At 32.4% G+C, this 18,923-nt stretch overlaps 1 protein-coding gene across 2 annotated transcripts in view; it reads left to right on the top strand.

Moving 5' to 3' along the window:
* Nucleotides 1–18,923, top strand: part of INTS2 (integrator complex subunit 2) — a 46,989-nt gene that overhangs the window by 13,136 nt on the left and 14,930 nt on the right. For both annotated transcript variants that reach the window (XM_037809521.1, XM_037809520.1), the window contains exons 9-16: nt 177–302; nt 4,263–4,334; nt 4,423–4,537; nt 6,264–6,332; nt 7,384–7,518; nt 8,654–8,830; nt 9,613–9,721; nt 17,330–17,434. In XM_037809521.1, coding sequence (XP_037665449.1) covers nt 177–302; nt 4,263–4,334; nt 4,423–4,537; nt 6,264–6,332; nt 7,384–7,518; nt 8,654–8,830; nt 9,613–9,721; nt 17,330–17,434 — 908 coding nt within the window. The remainder of the gene's footprint in view (nt 1–176; nt 303–4,262; nt 4,335–4,422; nt 4,538–6,263; nt 6,333–7,383; nt 7,519–8,653; nt 8,831–9,612; nt 9,722–17,329; nt 17,435–18,923) is intronic.

Raw genomic sequence — 18,923 nt, 5'->3', positions numbered from 1 at the left:
ATATATGTAAAATTTCAACAGTTTTATTTTTGACACAAGATATTAAAGATTGCAAACTGAGGTGTCATTATAAAGTTAAAAATGTGTATCAGAAAAGATTAAAGTTTTGGGAAGCTCACTTTCTTCCTTCCTCCCCCAGCTAAAAAAGTAGAGCCTAATAATGCATTCCTTTTTAGACCAACTGAGGAAGAAGCTGAACAGTTACTACAGTTGATGACAAGCCGTCCTCCTGCTACACCAGCTGGGGTTCGCTTTGTTTCACTTTCCTTTTGTATGCTACTGGCCTTTTCTACACTTGTCAGGTACCTTACTATATAAGTTTCTCTGTTTTAATTAATTTATTTAAATGCATGTATAATATTAGATTAGAGCTACAAAAACTGGGCTCTAGGTAATATCTTTTAAATAAATATCTTTTAACTAAAAGGGTGTCAGTAGCACCTACTATATGTGCTAGTCATTTTATTTATCTTTATAAAAGTTTCATGTGCACATTGTTTAAAAGAGTCAAAATAGTTCTTCAAGATTTATGAGGATAAAGAACAGTCCTTTCTCCTCTCCTCCCTATTTCCCCTCCCCTAGAGGAGACCTCTTTCAGTTCTTTTTTTTACTACTACAACTTTAAATAACGTGTTTGTATTGTTACATCTTGAGTTTTCAATTTAGGTGTTATTTGTTGACTATCCACTATAGAAGATGAGGAATTAGTTCTCTTTCTTCTTTCTGTCCCCAACACATCTACATATTCTTCCTATCCCCCCCCCCCCCAGTATAGTTATAATTTTGGTTAGATCAATGTATAGTTGTTTATATTGTTATGATTATGTAAACAGTATTAAGAGTTCAACCATGTAATATATGCTTACTTTTCCTTTCCTGCAAAACTTTTTTGCATTAATTATTATTATTTTGTAGTTTTAAAAAAATTTGCTTGATGTTTTATATGCAACATTAATGCAACCTCAAACCCTGCCAATCTAAATCTCTTCTTAAGATGTTCAGACTCTTAGATATTCTATCAATTTCATCTTCTTCATCTTCAAGAAATCTCTCCTGGAGCTTTCTTCCACCATCTGGGACATTTGACCTGCTCCAATCTGGGTTGGTTATCTGCTATACCTGGTATAGAGCTTTCATACTGAAATTGCTTTTCATCATTTTGGAAAGTTTCATGTTGGATCTCCTGTTTCCTGTATCTCATGTCTTCATCTTTTTTCATTTACTCCCTCATTTTGTTTGAAAGAAATTATATGGGAGGTAAATTGTTTTGAGATTGGATATTTCTGAAAATGTCTTTATTTTACTTTGACTTGATTGATAGTTTGGTGGAGTATAGCTTTCTAGGTTGGAAATAATTTCCTTTCAGAATTTTGAAGGTGTTGCTCCATTGTCTTCTAGCTTCCAGTGTTGCTTTTGAGAAGTCCATCATTCTGATTCCTGATCCTTTGCATGGCCTGTTCTTTCTTAATATGGAGACTTGTAGAATTAGCTTTTTGTCCCTAGAGTTTTGAAATTTCTGGTTGATATGTCTTAGTATGAGTCTGTTTTCATCTTTTGTCTTAGGTACTCAGGAAGCCCTTTCAACCTAGAAACTTGTATCCTTCAGTTCTAGGAAAATCTCTTGAATTATTTTGTTGGTAATGTTTTCCCCTTGGATTTTCTTTGTTGTCTCCATCTAAAACCTCCTCTTGTTTGAATAATGGACTTCCTGAAATGGTCATCTAAGTTTCTTATCCATTTCTATTTTCCTTATCTTTGTCTTGTTCTACTTTAAAAAAAATAACTTTATTGAGTTATAATTTTACATACCATAAAATTTGCCCATGTTAAGAGTACAATTAAATAGTTTTTATTATAGTTATAGATTAATACAGCTATCCCTACAATCTAATTTTATGTTTTCATCACTCCAAAAGGAAACTGCTCATTCTACTTTTTAGGATTTGTCCTCGACTTTTATCTTCTAATTCTGTTCAGTTTTTAATTTCTAAGAGCTCTTTTTAAAATTTTGTTAGTGTTTCTTTTTTTTTTTGTCAGTTTGTTATTTTCTTCCTTATTTTGTTACTGTTTCCTTCCTAGTATCTGTTGTTTCATTATCTATTTTTTCTGATATTAATCACAATGATTTTATTTGTTCTTTTCTGTCCTCTAAGTTGCTTTTTTTTTAGTCTCTTTTTTCCAAGTTAGAAGTTTTCCATAAGTATTTGATAATTGTTGATTGTCCCATATTTAAGTGGGAAACTGAAAAGTAGGGCTGATCATATTCCTAGGAAGACTATTTTCTTGCCTGGGGCCTGATAGGAAACCTCTAAGCATAGTGAAAGAGTTAGGGTTAAGGGCTGGGAGATCTCAGCCTGCAGTATAATCATTCACTTGATTCTTCCAATTTCAAAGTGGTGCTCCAGATATACCTGGTAATCCCTAAATTCAGAAACACTCCATTATACCATCTCCAGAGAATAGCTGTCTAGTCTTCTCTCTACTGGGGCCAGGGTAGTCATCTAGTTGGGTAGAATGATGAAAGTGATTTGGAGGTCTACTACTTAAATAGACTATTAGCCTTTCAATTTTAGGCTCTGTCTTCCTCCTGCAACTTCCTGGAGCTACTAATTCCTGAGCCCTTTGGGAATTCTCTGGTATAAAGTGGATTGATTTTCCCTTCTGCCAGTTTAGTATTCTGCTTTCTCAGGTCTGTTAAGTCAGTTAACACTCATTTGCATGCTCTCTAGCTTCAAGAATTTTTTGTTGTTATTCTTCTCATAATCCTTATGCACTTATGTCTTTTAATAAAATCCCTTTAGTGTAGTTTTAGTGGGATTGCAAAAGGGTATGAAATTAGGTATATAAAATGAGGTGCTTTCTATTCTCTTTACCTGAAGTACTTTCTAAACATTACCTCTAATCCTCATTACTTCTATTAGGTGGGTATTTTTATTCCTCTTTATAGGTAGGAGAACTTAAAGTTCAGAAAGATTAATTAAATTTCTTGTTCAAGGTCACACCATCAGTAGTTGTTAGAGATTGAATTCTTACTCAGGTCTGGCAGTCTGCAAAGTCTGTAATTTTTCTACTACATAACACCATCTTTTATAGTAGAATGATTTAGGTAAGGTTGAGAATGCCCTTTTTAATTTTTGTAACTTGAGGTAGCAGGCGAAACACTTCTCAGTTGCTTTTTGCTTTACCTATTTTCACTGCAGTGAATTAGAAAGAAATAAATGAAAATTATTTTGACAAGTTGAAGTCATCTTGTACTGCTCAATCTCAAAATGAGGAATTCCGTTTAAAAAAATCATTGTCTTTGGTATATTTTTGCAACCAGTTTTCATATCTGGTGAGAAAATAGCTGTTCTTTTTTTTTTTTTTAATGAATCATGATCATTCATTTCTCTTTGATTTTGTTTGATTTTGAGTTTTTCTCAAAAGGTTCCTATAAATCTAATTTTTCAGGTGAAAGATGGAATAACATTTTGTTGACCTAATATTCGGTCTGTGACTTTTTATTTTTATTTTTTAATACAGTTTTATAGATATATATAATCACATACCCTACAGTCATCCACAATGTATAATCAGTTGTTCACAGTACCATCATGTAGTTGTGCATTCATCACCAGAATCAATTTTTGAACATTTTCCTTACTCCAAAAAAAAAAGTAAAAAAGAACGCCTAAAACATTCCATCCCTCCATCCCCCCCCTATTATTCATTTAATTTTTGTCTCCATTTTTCCACTCATATGTCTGTACACTGGATAAAGGGAGTGTGAGCCACAAGGTTTTCACAATCACACAATCACACCATGTAAGCTACCTAGTTGCTACTGGGTTGCAGTTCGAATTCTGTGACTTTTTGATGCTTAAGAGTCTTTTTTTTTTCCTGTGTGAAATAAATATAAGCTATTATTATATAAACTGATTCTTCTAACATTTTAATCCCAAAGAGCCTTCACTTTTCCCAGAAATGAGGGGAGGTGAGGCTTCCTCTCTCCAATTTGTGAATGTAGTAACTACTTTGTAACTACAGAAAGTCCTTGAGAGGATCTGTGTGGTTAGATTCTTGAAGAAAAGCAAAGGTCCTCATTCTTGCACTCTAGAACTACTGCATATCTCAATGACAATAATGGCCCAATTTGGCAAGCAGTTAATTTGACTTGATATTTCAAAATAGGGAAGGAAAAATAATTTCCACTAAAAATGCTTTTTATTCATATGGTAGTACATCTGATTTAAACCAGTGACATTCTGATATTTTTTATATAGTACACCTGAGCAGGAGCAGCTAATGGTGGTGTGGCTAAGCTGGATGATAAAAGAAGAAGCTTATTTTGAGAGGTAAGATGACTTCATATGGTTCAATTCACTGAGAAAACTTTTCTTATTCTCTCTTTGGAAATTCACATTTTCTTTTCTGTTTCAACAGTACTTCAGGCGTGTCTGCTTCTTTTGGGGAGATGCTATTATTGGTGGCTATGTACTTTCATAGCAACCAACTTAGTGCTATCATTGACTTGGTCTGTTCCACTTTGGGGATGAAGGTAATTTTCTTTTATCTTCTTTCTAAAAGAAGGTGGTTGTAAGCTGGACATCTTATAGGATAAAGTAAATAGATTGTTTCCATTTTGAAGTAATTTTAGTAATTTAATAGTTTGAAATTGTGTTAGTAGTTCTTGGAAAAACATGCGTTTTGAAAACATTTATTTACAAAAATAATAGATAATTCAGAAAGTATGGAAAACACAGAAAAGATGGGAAAAATGTTTTATAATTCCATCATTCAGAGATATCAAGTATACTTCTGTTAGTATTCTGGTGTCTGTTCTTTCTTTAAAAGAATATAAATATTTTGTAATTGTTAAAAATCACCAATTTATGGTGAGCATCTTCTTAAATCAATAAATATTTTAATGCAATGTAATTTTTAATGGCTGCATAATATTCCATTATATGGCTTGATCATGATTTTCTTAATGGGTTGTTTATTATTTGCGACTTATATTGTTTGCAATTCTGAATAATGCTTAGATGGATATCCTCATTTGTGTAAATACATACACAATACAAAGGCACTTGCATTTATATCTTCAGACACTTTTTTGATTATTTCCTTAGTATAAAGTCCTATAAATACAGTTAGTAAGTAAAATGGTTTGATTTGATTATATTAGGGTTGTTTAATAAGTATTACCAGATTATCTCTCAGAAAGATTATACAAGTTTAAACTGTTATCATTAATGAATGAGAGTGCCTATTTTCCTAAACTGTCACCATCAGTGGTCATTGCTCTTCTTTTTAATTTTTACAAATTTGATTGATGAAACATGTTTCATTTATTTCGCATTTCTTTGATCTCTAATGAAATTTTGAAGTTGTAAAAATCTATGTGTCTTTTATGGTTTATTTCTTTTGTGCAAGGCCAATCAATGTCCCAATTTTCTCTAGGGATTTTTATGTTTTTTTTTTTTTCCTTTTGTTGATTCGAAGAGGCTCTTTATATATAAAATATATACCATTATGCTTTATATACCATGTTTCACAGATTTCAAGACACATATTTTAATGATTATTGAAACTGGGATTCATTTTACAGCTCATATGTTACATTAATGTGGAAGTGGTTCCTTGTATTTTTTCCTTGAAAAGCTACTCTTAAATAAGTGATGCATCTTAAAATCCTTAGTGTCTTTAAAAGTGAAGAAGTACAATATGTAGCAAATGATTTTTCCGAGTCCCTTTTTTTTTGGTCATTTAACTTTGCCTTGTAGAAACTGCTGTTTTTTTGTTTATGTAGTATATTAATTGTTTCTTTTGTGGTGGTTATGCTTAGAAATGGTTTTCCTGCCTCAGCTTAATATAAATAATTACCTATATTTTCTTTTGGTCCTTCATGTTTTACATTTAAATCTTTAATCCATTTGGAAATTATTTTGGTGTATAGTGTCATATGTGCAAATTTATATATATTTTTTCGCTCCTCCCTCTAAAATGTAGTTATCCCAGCTCCATTTATTGAATGATCCATTTTCCCCTACTGACTTGAAATGCCAATAATAACATTTACTGAATACTTTTCTATATTGGTTCTGTTTCTGAGGAAAAACACATTTTATTGTTGGGTTTGAGAAGCTACTTTTAAGATAGGCTAGCCTATTTGGATATTAATTTTATGTATTAGAGCCATTTTAGACAATAAATTTAGCAGAAAATTTTGTGCCTCATATATAATATTTTCACATGCTGTTGCAATTCTTTTGGTATTTCAGATAGTAATTAAACCAAGCTCCTTGAGTAGAATGAAGACTATCTTCACACAGGAAATTTTTACTGAGCAGGTACTTCTTTTTTTCTTAGGTATTTATTTAACTTTCTTTTACAGCATTCTTTGGGAAAATGTGTATATCTCACCAAAAGAGAATAATACATTCTTTTTCTATGCCTTTTCAGTTTCTAAATATGATTTTTTTCATCTTTGAAACTTCTGTAAAAAATAATCCATTTAAAGTATGCTTTTAAAGCTGCTCATTACATACTAGAGCATGCTTTACATTTGCATATTTTTGGAGAGTTTGAGTAGATCCTTAAGAGTATAGCCTTAGATATTAATGATAGGATTCTCACATGGGGTGACAATTTGCATTTGTCAGGAGAAAAATAAAATAGATACCTATTTAAAACTTTATGCTATAAGGTTCATTTTATATATGTCTTAAAAAACAAAATACTTGAAAATACTCATAGATCTATAGTTTTTGCTTTTTTTAAGGGTAATTAATATCGTCATTCTTACACCAAACTTTCCCTGTCATCCACCAAAACACTTACACAGATATACTCCAGATTACAAACATTCACACCATAGGGGATTTATAAGTTATTTTTTATGTCTTTAAATTTGAGGCAACTGGGAAACAACTTTGGGGAGAGTCCTTGAAAGACAGAGGTCCATGCAAGACATATTAAGAATAGCAATAAAAATTCCTGTTTACATTTATGAAGTACTTTATAATTCACAAATGCTTTTCAACACTTTTTTTCTCATAATTCTTGAGGTAGGAAAGGCGGTATTATCCCATTTTAAAGATGTAAAAATGTATTCAGAAGATAAAGTGACTTATCCAAGCTATTGATCCCAGATTTTATGAATCCAAATTTTCTATTTTACTTTACCAAAAAAAAAAAAAAATCACCTTGAATATATATATTTAAAAACAAATAAAAAAATTAGAGAACTTTACAGATAGCTAAATGTTTGTTACCTCAACATTCAAAAATAATTAAAACATGTAGTAATTGATTTTCATCATTCATTCCTAAGGACCACACTTGTATTGACTATGTATCTATGAGTCCTCCTTTGGTATTAATACTCTTTTTTCCTTTTAGGTTGTCACAGCTCATGCAGTTCGGGTTCCTGTCACCAGCAACCTGAGTGCCAACATTACTGGGTTTTTGCCTATTCATTGTATTTACCAGCTTCTCAGGAGTCGTTCCTTTACCAAGCACAAAGTATCAATAAAAGTATGAACTTGAACTTATATTTCAAGCTACAACTTAAGTTAATGCTTTTTCTCAGTTCTATGTCAGTTTGGAGGCCTTTCCTTTGGGTTTTGTGTAGGAAATATGTAATATTAAACTACTGGTCATTTATATAGTTATACTTAGGAAACTAATTTAAGGTTTTTTTTGACAATATAATTGTAAAGTTATTTACAAAATCTACAGTATTAGTAATCCATCTAAATTCTCAGTGATAACATAGTTCATTGAACCTTAGTAAGGTAATTGTTGTTTTTCTATACTTTGATTTTATTCACCAAACTGGGAAAGTTGCTGTTCAGATATGACCAGCATTTGTAGTTTTGTCACAAGGACACCTAATGCCTAACTTTTACGTATTTTGATATGTTTTCAATTTGTTATAGTCAGCTATATCAAACGATTAAATGGCCCTCTAGAGAAAAGACTGAAACCCAGGAGGTAAAAAAAATCTTTTGAACCTTATCTAGAAGTTCTTTTATTTACAAAGAATGGTGAGCAGTATATACATGATACGTCACTTTTTTTAAACTGTCTTTGTTTTATGATTCAGTGAAATTATTTTCCAGCTAGATTGCATCTAATGCTTGTTTGTATTTTCAACAAGTGAAATAGATAAGAATTAAGTGTCCAACTGTATGCCCAACATTACTACATGTCCTCTATTTGAAGATAGTTAAATGATAGTCTCCAGTAGCCACTTTCTTAATCTGCCTGAGGGTTTGTTGTAAGGAACTATCCCTCTTCCCAAATTCTTCTCTGTTGTGGAGTCTTCTGCCACAAAACATATGGTTCTCTGCAGATATAGTAAGAATTTAAAATATTTTTCCATTTCTTAAAAACTGATAGGTTAAAAAAAATTCAGAGCAAAGCTTTTCATTTTAGTTAATGTTCATCTTCTATGGCACAGTTTTCTCGATTGGGATGTAATGAAGATAGTTCATGTTTTTAAAATCAAAGACAATGATGAAACTAGATAATATTTTTGAAATTCCTAAGCATTAATAATGAGCTTCACTGATTCATAAATCATGTAACAATATGTATGCATTTTAATAATTTCCCTTGCTTTCTCTTATTGTATAATTGATTCAGTGCCTATAACCCTCTTTTTTAGGACTGGATTTATAGACAGCTGTGTGAAACTTCCACTCCACTCCATCCTCAGTTACTTCCTCTGATTGATGTGTACATAAATTCTATACTTACTCCTGCATCTAAATCTAATCCAGAAGCCACAAATCAGCCAGTCACAGAGCAGGAGATACTCAATGTTTTCCAAGGAGTCATTGGGGTAAAATAAGTGGTTCTTTTATACCTATTAGGTATATTTTTCTTTCAGTTTGTTCTTCTTATTCCGTAATTTTTTTCCTGGACTATTAGAAGACTTCCAGGTGGTTCAGATTTAAAAGTAGAATTAAATTTCCTTAGATCCCCTATAAAAATTAAAATAGTGGTATTAGTTCCAGGTAGTTATTCATACAGGCACTTTTTGAGGAATTTTTTTAAAGCTCCATTTTAAAGTCTAAGGAGTACCTCCAGATTGTGCATTTGACAAAGGACTGTGTTGCATTTTATCACCTTCAACACAGCTTTGTTTCGCTTCCTGGGAATCTAACATATACCTAGATTCATTTGTGGAGAATTTGATGAGAACCCTTTTTCCCTCATTCATTAGAAGGGAAAAACAGTTGCATTTTTCATCATTTTAGGTAAATATATAGTGTCATTTTTTTAGGACTTATTTTCTTTGTGGTGATTTCTGATTATACTTGAGACTCCTGTGAGCCTTTCAGATGCAGCCTGATGGTATTGCTGTTGAGTAACAGCTAAAGTCTTTTTTTTCCCATCTTAAAGACTAAGTAGGCATGCGTACTTTCATCTTCCATGCCATCTCAAATTTCATTTAAACTTCAAGCAGTCTTTTTGAGTTTAACGCAAACAAAGCAACATTTCTTCCATTTTTTCTGAGCATGGAAGCAGAACACTGAATAGTTTATTTTGAATGCATTTGTTATCAAAAAAGCACTCATGAAATTTGATAGTGTTTTAAAGTGTTTATAACATTATCTCTAGGGTGACAACATTCACCTTCATCAGCGTTTCAGTATCACAGCACAGCTTTTGGTACTCTACTATGTACTGTCTTATGAGGAAGCTCTCCTAGCAAACACTAAGACCTTAGGTAAGTTGTGCATAGGGGAGTGGTTCTAGTGGAGTTCATTTTATTTGCTTGTATTTTGTTCTTTTCCAAGCTGCTATATGAGAAAACCCCCAGCATCATTTTATATTCTTTGCAATATAGGCAGTGTATACTCTGAAGCATACATACATGCTTTTGTGACTACATAACCACCTCTTGTGGCCCAATTTTCTTTTTAGGAGGATAAATTAATAAATAACTGAATCACCTCTATTTTTAACAATTTTAGTGAACTTACTGTAGAAACTAAATATAAATTATGAAATAAACCCGTAGGAGCTGTAATTGAAAATTTTTTTACTTGATTTCAGTCTTTGCCCTATCTTCCTTCCATTATGGTGAAGAGAAACAATCTAGTCAAAAGCATAGGAAAACAAAACATTAGAAGATTTGCCTTTTCCCGTTAAAATTATCATTGTACTGGGCTTTCAAAGTTAGCTTTTTCATATACTATCAGAATGTCAGATTTAGCATACAAGATGTCAGCAAAAGTAGTATGCTCTATATTTGAAAAGAAAATTCAACTGTATTTTAGGCTTATTAACTATATGTAGTATTTAATTTATTTTTCATATTTGAAACAAAAAGAGTGTCGTTAACAAATTGTAGGCATTGAATATATAATGGCAGGGAAAATTCTTCTAAGTGTCTGGTTACTTAGCCACAGTTGAGTGATTTTACTTTTAGAAAAGCTGTAAATTAAAGTCACTTTTCAGTGTTTGGCAGATCAGTTTTTTTTTTTTTTTTTAATTTAGCTGAAAGATTGTTTTTTAAACATACTGTGAATTTCTCAACTGCTTTCTTTCTAACTACATTTTTAGAATTATATAGATGATATCCCTTAACTGTGATTGTTGTCTTTGTCATATTAGGGAAAAGGTGAACTAATAACGAGCATTAGGTAATAGTATCCCACTTGTATCCACATATTTTTTGAATTCAGTTAAAGAATATGACACATGTGATTTAATAAATAGGTAGTGGAGGAACAAGTAGGAGATATTTTGAGGGAGAATTCAGACCATTAATACTGTAGCAGGAGACCAAGATACACCCTTAGTTTTTATTTTAATTAATGTTTAGCAAAATTTAAAAAAATGCAGAAAACTGCAAAGAAGAGTATAGCTACAACTTTTGTGTATACACCAGGCAGAATGAACAAGTCACTCTGAATTTTTAGAACTGGAAGTCCTTGAGAGATTATGTAGTGTACTCTTTCCAGTGACATGCTTAGTCCTGCCCAGGACGCCTGACTGTGAATCTGCTATTCTTTCTACAATTATCTGATAGATGTTTATAGTCAAGTTAGGGATTTTAGGTTGGGAGTATATCTCAGCCTGAATTGAGTCTTCGAGAAGGTATTGGGAGATTAGAGGGGAGTTACTAGGTTCTTACAAGATTCTAGGCAAAATGTGATGGTGGTTTAGATGTAGCAGTGGATATTATTTGAAGATATAACTGAGAGGTTTTACTGATGGATTCCTGGAGTTTGAGAGAGAGGAGTCAAGGTTGACTTGGAGGAGTCTAAAGGATAGTTGGCTATCAACAAATGAGAGAGAGACTGGAAGAGGAGTAGGTTTGTAGTTTGTAGGATCAGGAGGTCAGTTTGGACATGTTAAGTTTGAAATGTGCGTTAGACATTCCAGTAGGGATGTTAAGGAGGTAGTTATATATACTGATCTGGAATGAAGGGAAGATAGCTACACTGTAGCTTTGAGACTCTTCAGCATTATATGATACTTAAAAAATCATGACATTAAATAAGATCAACAAAGAAGGGAGTATAAGAGGAAAATCAGGATGATATGGTGCCCTGGATGTCAAGGGAAGAGTGTTTCAAAGGGAACGGAATGATCACCTATGTCAGATGATCTTGATAGGTCAAGTAAGATTATGACCAAGGCTCAGCTGATGACTGGATATAGCTTGTTGGACATTATTTGACCTTCACAATTTTACTGGAGTGGTGTGATGAAAGCCTGATTGTTGTGGGTCCAAAAGAAAAACAGAGGAGATATATTGGAGATGAGTAGAGATAGCCATTTTGAGGAGCTGTAAGGGGAAGGTGAGAAATGATGTAAATGGAGAGGAAAATGAGGTTGAGAGGATTTTTTTTTTAAGAAGGAAAAGATAAAAGAATGCTTACATGCTATTGAGAATAATCTAGTAGAAAGAAATTTTCCAGGGCTGCTGTAAAAGATTACAGACTGGTTGGCTAAAATAATAGGAATTTATTGTCACAGTTTTGGAGGCTAGAAATACAAAGTCAGGATGTTGGCAGAGTCATGCCTTCTCTGAAGTGTGTAGTGTTCTGGTGGCGGCTTGCCAGCATTCCAGTCGTTACCTTTATGTCTCCTCTTTTCTCCTCTTTTTGACTGTGTCCAAATTTCCTCTGCTTATAAGGACTGTAGTCATATTGGATTAAGACCCACCCTGATTCAGTTTGGCCTCATCTTTATAGGATCTTCAAACATCCTATTTACAAATGAATTCACATCTACAGGACTGAAGATTAGGACTTGAATATGTCTTTGTGGTGGACATGATTCAATCCATAACAGGTTTGATGATAAAGGGGTGAGGAGTGATGAGTTACACCCTTGATTGGTGAGAGGAGATGAAATGTAGAGGACAAATGGAGGGATTGGACTTTCCTTGGAGATTTTTTTCCCCCTGGTTTAGAAAAAATTTTTCCTTCTCATTTGCAATGGGTATAAGTAAATGCAGAATACTCATAACATGAGAGAATTTTGCTCTTCCACAGAAAATTATTCTGTCACATTTTATTCCTACCTGTGAAGCTGTATGGTAGTTTTAGCACTTGTTTAACTGTTCTGTGGTTTTGGCCCCTTATAATAAACTTTATTAGCAGCCATCAGATAGCTGCAGAGGTTCAAATATGGAATTCGGAAATTTGAGATACAGCCAAGTATTAGAATACCATAGCTGTTAAAAAAATACGTATATTTATACACACAGTTTTGGTTTGCTTTTAAACATAATAAATGTTTATTAATTTTAATAAAATATTGTATTATTGAAAGAATATGTGTAAGAAGTAAAGAATAATAAATTCCTGTGGGCTACTGCCTGATTAAAAATTTGAACATTACCTTTACATTTGAAGTTTTTATACTAAAAAAAAAAGTTTCCTATATATTACATCTGAAAACTTTATTAGGTAAAACAGGTTTATTTTTAAATATAGTTTTATTGAGATATATTCACATACCCTGTAATCACCCACAGTGTACAATCAGTTTTTCACAGTACCATCATACAGTTGTGCATTATCACCACAATCAATTTTTGAACATTTTCCTTACTCCAAAAAAAGTAAAAAAGAACACCTATAACATTCCATCCCCCCATCCCACCCTATTTTTCATTTACTTTTTGTCCCCATTTTTCTGCTCATCTGTCCATACACTGGAGTGTGAGCCACAAGGTTTTCACAATCACACAGTCACACCGTGTAAGCTACAATCGTCTTCAAGAATCGAGGCTACTGGGTTGCAGGTTGGTGGCTTCAATTATTTCCCTCTAGCCATTCCAACACACAAAAAAACTAAAAACGGATATCTATATAGCACATAAGAATACCCTCCAGAGTGACCTCTCGACTCCATTTGAAATCTCTCAACCACTGAAGCTGTATATTGGTTCGTTTTGCTTCCCCCTTTTGGTCAAAAAGATTTTCTCAATCCCACAATGCTGGGTCCAGGCTCATCCTTGGGAGTCATGTCCTGCATTGCCAGGGGGATTTACACCCCTGGGAGTCATATAAACAGGTTTTTTTTTTTTTTTTTTTTAAAGATACTTTTGAAGTTAAAGACAAAGTAATTAATTAATATCATACATATAAGGAATTATTTATTTCTTCCTAAAGCAGCCACTGTGATCCCAAATGCAATCCCATTCTTAAGTACCTAAAAGCATTTTTTGCTTAATTTACTCTCAAGCGTAACCTTATTTAAAAACAAAGTTTGGCCTTTTTTTTTTGCTTCTGTCCTTATGTGATGTGTGAAATTTCCTTCTTGGTCATCAGCAGAACAAGCACATCCTGTGATACTTGGAATGTTTACTGGCTCTAAATTCCTGAACTTGAAATTTTTTTTTGCACTTGATATTTTTTCCTTGTGAGAAGAAAGTTAACCCAATTTTCTCTTTTTGAAATGCAGAAATGTTTAAGCCTAGAGCTAAATTAAGTCTGACAAAAAAGGGTTCTAATAGTTACATGAATTTTGAACTTATTTCATTACTTAGTTAATTATTTACATATTACTTGATGTAAAACACCTGATTTTAAAAATAGAAACATTTATAATAGGTGTGTTTATTGGAGGAAATTTAGGAAATGAGAAAGATACAAAGAACAAAGTATAAACCATCCAGAAATACTCTTCTGCCCAGAGATAATCCCTATTAAGAATTTTCTAGAAAATCCTTCAGTCTTTACATTTATGATAGCTTTCATAAACTCGATATCATAATGTATTAATCTACCCTTTCTGCTTAATACATTTTAAACATTTGCCTATTATAGTAAATTTTTTTCTAAAACATGATCTTTAATAGCTGCATGGTATTTCATCATAAATATGTACTAGTACTTGCTTAACAAATTCATTATAATCAGACATTTAATTTATCCCCAAATTTTGGGGAGTAAATATCAGTGGAGGAGTAAATATCCTTAGAGATAACTCGGTACACAGCATGATATTTTTTTCCCCAAGATAGATTCCTAGATACAGAACTAAGTCAAAGGTTATGAAAAATTATGATTTAAAAAAGGAAATACCATATTGCTTTCAGATAAGTTATACCAATATGGACTCCCATATTTATGTAAGATAGGAATGATAATTTCCCATACTTTTTCCAATATTGAGTGATATCATTTGTTTATGGTACTTTTAAATTATAGCATTTTATGGGGAGGAAAATTTTCCAAACCAGAATACCAGCATTATATAACTAATCAGTCATCTATATATGTATATTTTTTTCACCTGTATTTTTTCTTATGACATTATTTTATTTTTAAAATTTAAGTTTGTCTGGAATTTATTTTGGTGTGAAGTATGAGGTAGAGATCCAGTTTTAGGTTTTCATAATGGTCATTTGTCAACATTACATATTGAATAATCCACCATTTTCCTACTGCTTTGGAAGTTCGCTGTAATGTATTCATACTTTTGTTACAAATCTGTATCTGTTTCTGGATTTTCTTTTGTATATCTGACATTTCCTGTGCCTTTCACCATTACTGTTTTTGTTCAGAATTAACTTTGTAAGAATTTTGTCAAGTTCCACAAAAGAATATTATTTTGGGATATTGATCAGAATTATGTTAAAATTATAATTATATTGGAGAGAATTCATGTCTTTACAGTATTAAGTCTTCCCATGTAGGAATATGAAATAACTTTTTCATTATTGAAAAGTAAGCTTAATGAAGGCTGCTTTTTGTCCTTTTTTTTACTCTTTAATTTCTAGTATCTTAGATAACAAGTAATCAAGTAAAAAATATTTGTCAGATGAGTGAATTTATTCAAGTCATTTTCTATGTCAGTAAACTTTTATAGTTACTTTGTATAGGTTCTGTGTCATTTTATTCTGTTAAGTTACAAGTTGTTATAGGAGTACTGTTTTAAAAAGAAAATTTAATTAATAGTAAATACTTTTTTGGCATTTATCAACATAATTAATTTTGTCTATTTTTGTAGTTCATTGTATAATTAGTATCTTTGCATTCCTGGAATGAACACTACTTGCTCATGATATATCATTCTTTTAGTATGGTGTTAGATTTGATTTGCTTTTTTTTTTATATGATTTTTCCATCTGTGTTTAAGCAAGTGAAATTGACCTTTTTTTTCAAACTCTTCTGTTTTTCTTTTGTTTCAGACTTTGGCATCAGTTTATGCTTATTTTAGAAATAATTAGGAAGTTTCCCATCTTTTTCGGGTTCAAAATGCCCCCAAACCAATAATGGGCAATGTAAATAGTATTGAAAACATTGCTGCAGGTTTGTTAAGGTCGAGGTTAGATGTTAGATTTGAAACCTTGAGAACCATATTCCAGAAGAAATACATGCTTTTCATAACTGCAGTTTAGTCCTTTATGGCAGGATTAAGGATATTCTCAATAGTTGTATTTTGCAGAGATGTTAAAGAGAAACAGTTGCCTTAGGCAGGGCTTCATGGACTGCTAATCATTAAAATGTATTCAGGCTTTTGTCTTAAATTTCATAGGTCCAGAAACTTGAATACTGATCCTTCATCCTAAGCTGATCTTGGAGACTCTAGATCTTAATAATACTAGTTAACATTTATTGAGTGCTTGTTATGTGCTAGACTACCATAAGCACTTTACATGTGTTAACTCATGTAAAGCCTCACAACAGTTATAAACAATACTTAGAAACTAAGTATTAACAATTTATTTATTTTATAGGTGAGACCACTGAGGCACAGGGAAGTTAAGTAACTTCCCTAAAGTGTTAGAAACAGGATTTGAACACAGGCAGACTATCACTGGAACCTGTGCTCTTTAAGATTGGTGTGGAAAACTAGAATGCTAATTTATTAAATTTTGAGGGGATTATTTTGAGGGGATCAAGAGGTTTATGGTTTCTCTAGGCAGTGATTCTCAAACTTTATTTGGACACTTGCACTTACATGTTTCTTCTTGTTCTCAACCCTCCAAAATTTGTTGAGCTTTATATTTCGTGATTTGTATTTGAAAAAGAATCAGTATTTTGGATATGACTTTTAAACTGATCACACCCTGACTGAGATTCTTGTATATCCCTGTGTTGTACAGAGGACCTTGGAATGAGATGAGGGTGCTAGACATAGAGAATGTGGTAGGAGATGAGACAGAAAGAGTGTTGTTTGGCAAGGACCTTTACTCATGATCTGGCCCAATAGAGGACTATGGCAGCAGTGTGGAGGGTGGTTAAAAGAAATGAGAGATTAGAGGCAGGGAAATTGGGCCATAGTAGATATTTAAACAAAAGATGAGAAGGTACTGAATTAGGATAGCAGAAAACAAAAACAAAACCCCAAAGTTAAGAAGGACTTGTTGGCTGGCTGAAGGTTGGAGGTGTGAGGGAAGGAAGTCAAATTCATATTGCCCAACTTCTTTGAGTCAGTCACCACTGTAGTATATACTATGATTAAATTAAGGCTTCTTTCTATAAGTTATATTGGAATCATGAAGCTCTAAGCCATGTGGCCATGACTGCATTTGGTCTCCTGATTCAATTTGGGTGTGTCCTGACTCACAGATTCTTTCAGTGTAGGGCATTTCAGCAGATGGCTTTTCTTGCCTACCATGATTTTTCTCCCAATAGTTTCAATTTCAGGGCATTTTCCTGATCTTGCCCCTAAGTATGTTGTTCCTCTTCCTGTGTATCCACAATTTTGGTTGTGATTCTTTATCCTCGATGAGCTATAATTCACAGCTTAAGAGAATTAAAAATAATTTGACATTGGTTTTGTCCCCATTTGGGTTGAAAAGTAAGATTTCTGTTGTTTCTGACACTTTGTTTACTTCACACTTTTTATCTTTGACTGACAGCTGCCATGCAAAGAAAGCCCAAATCATATTCTTCTTCGTTGATGGATCAGATTCCTATCAAATTCCTTATTCGACAGGCTCAAGGGCTGCAGCAAGAGCTGGGAGGTATTTGCTTTATTTACTTTTTACTGCTAAAGTTTATTATTAAAAAAAAAAAGCCTCACTGTTTATAACATTATAAAGTATAATAATGCTCAGTGTTAAAAATTTAGACAATTGAGGAGTGAAACGCCTGTTCTCCCTCACTAAAATCTACTTCCTTAAGTCCCATACCTACCAAAAAAACCTCAGCTCTTTTTCATTTGGTGTATCTTTTTAGCATAAGTTGAACTATGTGAAATTATAAGTATTCAACTATTTTTGACCTACAGTAACAGCAGTTTCATATGGTTGAACTTAATAGATACACACATAAGTAAAATTAAAAAAAATTATACCTGGTATTATATCCTACCTCTTCTGAGACTTGCTTTTTGCACTTGGAGTCTTAGAGATTTTTCCATATCAATACAAGTAGATCCGTCTTGCTTTTAATTTATTTTTAATATCAGTAGTATAGGTAGTCTATAATATTTTTGGAATTTAGATTTGTTTTTCTTTAAACGTCTTATAATATTTCAGAGTGATTTTTTCTATTTGAAGTTGGAATTTTCTTTTTCTTTGTTTCAGTTGGTTTCAAGGAGATTGAGTCTTCTTTGTTCATCTTTAACCAAATATCTGCATTTATTTGCATTATTTGCATAATCTATTTCCAAAAAACTGATGTTATATTTGGCAACATTTGGCAGTTAACATGCTTTATAGAAAGGATTTTGAAACACAGATTAATCTTCATTATTTTAAGCATTCTTTTTTGTGATCATTTTGTGATGTCTGAACTGTATATTTCTGTGTGCATTCAGAGGTTAAACTTTAAAAATAATTGTTAAAATTGTTTTTAAAAATTGTTGCAGTATCTTTTCAAAGATAGAAACATTAATGTTTAAGCAGTTTCTTTGAGAAAGGAAGCAGGTAAGATAAGCAGTGGTATAATTTAAGTTGTATAAGAGGATGATTGGATCTTAAAGTACTTTCATTACTACTGCTAGTGTTAATACTGTTAGGACTGACGATGACGATGCTGTGGAAACAACTTTTATTGTGTATTTATGTACTAAGCATTTAACACAGTGATACTTAATATAACTAAATAGGCATTTTTGTGGTATCATCATTTACTTTCTCAATGATAATGCACAGTAATAATTGTGAACAAACCATGATATAAGCAAAATGTTAGAAATGAGGCTTTTGATTTAATAAAAGGAAGGTTTTCTATTCCTTTTGATCTTTTTTTGCCCTTCTTGAAACATTACAAATGTACCCTCTTGTGGATATCAGTACTGCCTTTGTTGGCTGCCGTGCTTAGCCATGTGACTTTGGGAAAGTTAATAAGTATCTTTCAGCCTCAGTTTGCTTACAATAGAATGGAGACAATATTGCTTACCTTTTAGGAATGTTAGGGTAAAATGAGAAAATACATCAAATGCCTAAAGATGACTTTAATTTTATCCATATTTAGCAACAGTTCTCAAATGGGTTGTAGGACAGGGCA

Source organism: Choloepus didactylus, chromosome 18 (assembly GCF_015220235.1).
Source record: "Choloepus didactylus isolate mChoDid1 chromosome 18, mChoDid1.pri, whole genome shotgun sequence".
In the NCBI taxonomy this organism is placed as follows: Eukaryota; Metazoa; Chordata; class Mammalia; order Pilosa; family Megalonychidae; genus Choloepus; species Choloepus didactylus.
Note: the sequence above shows the minus strand (reverse complement) of the source record. Positions and strands in the feature narration are given on the sequence as shown.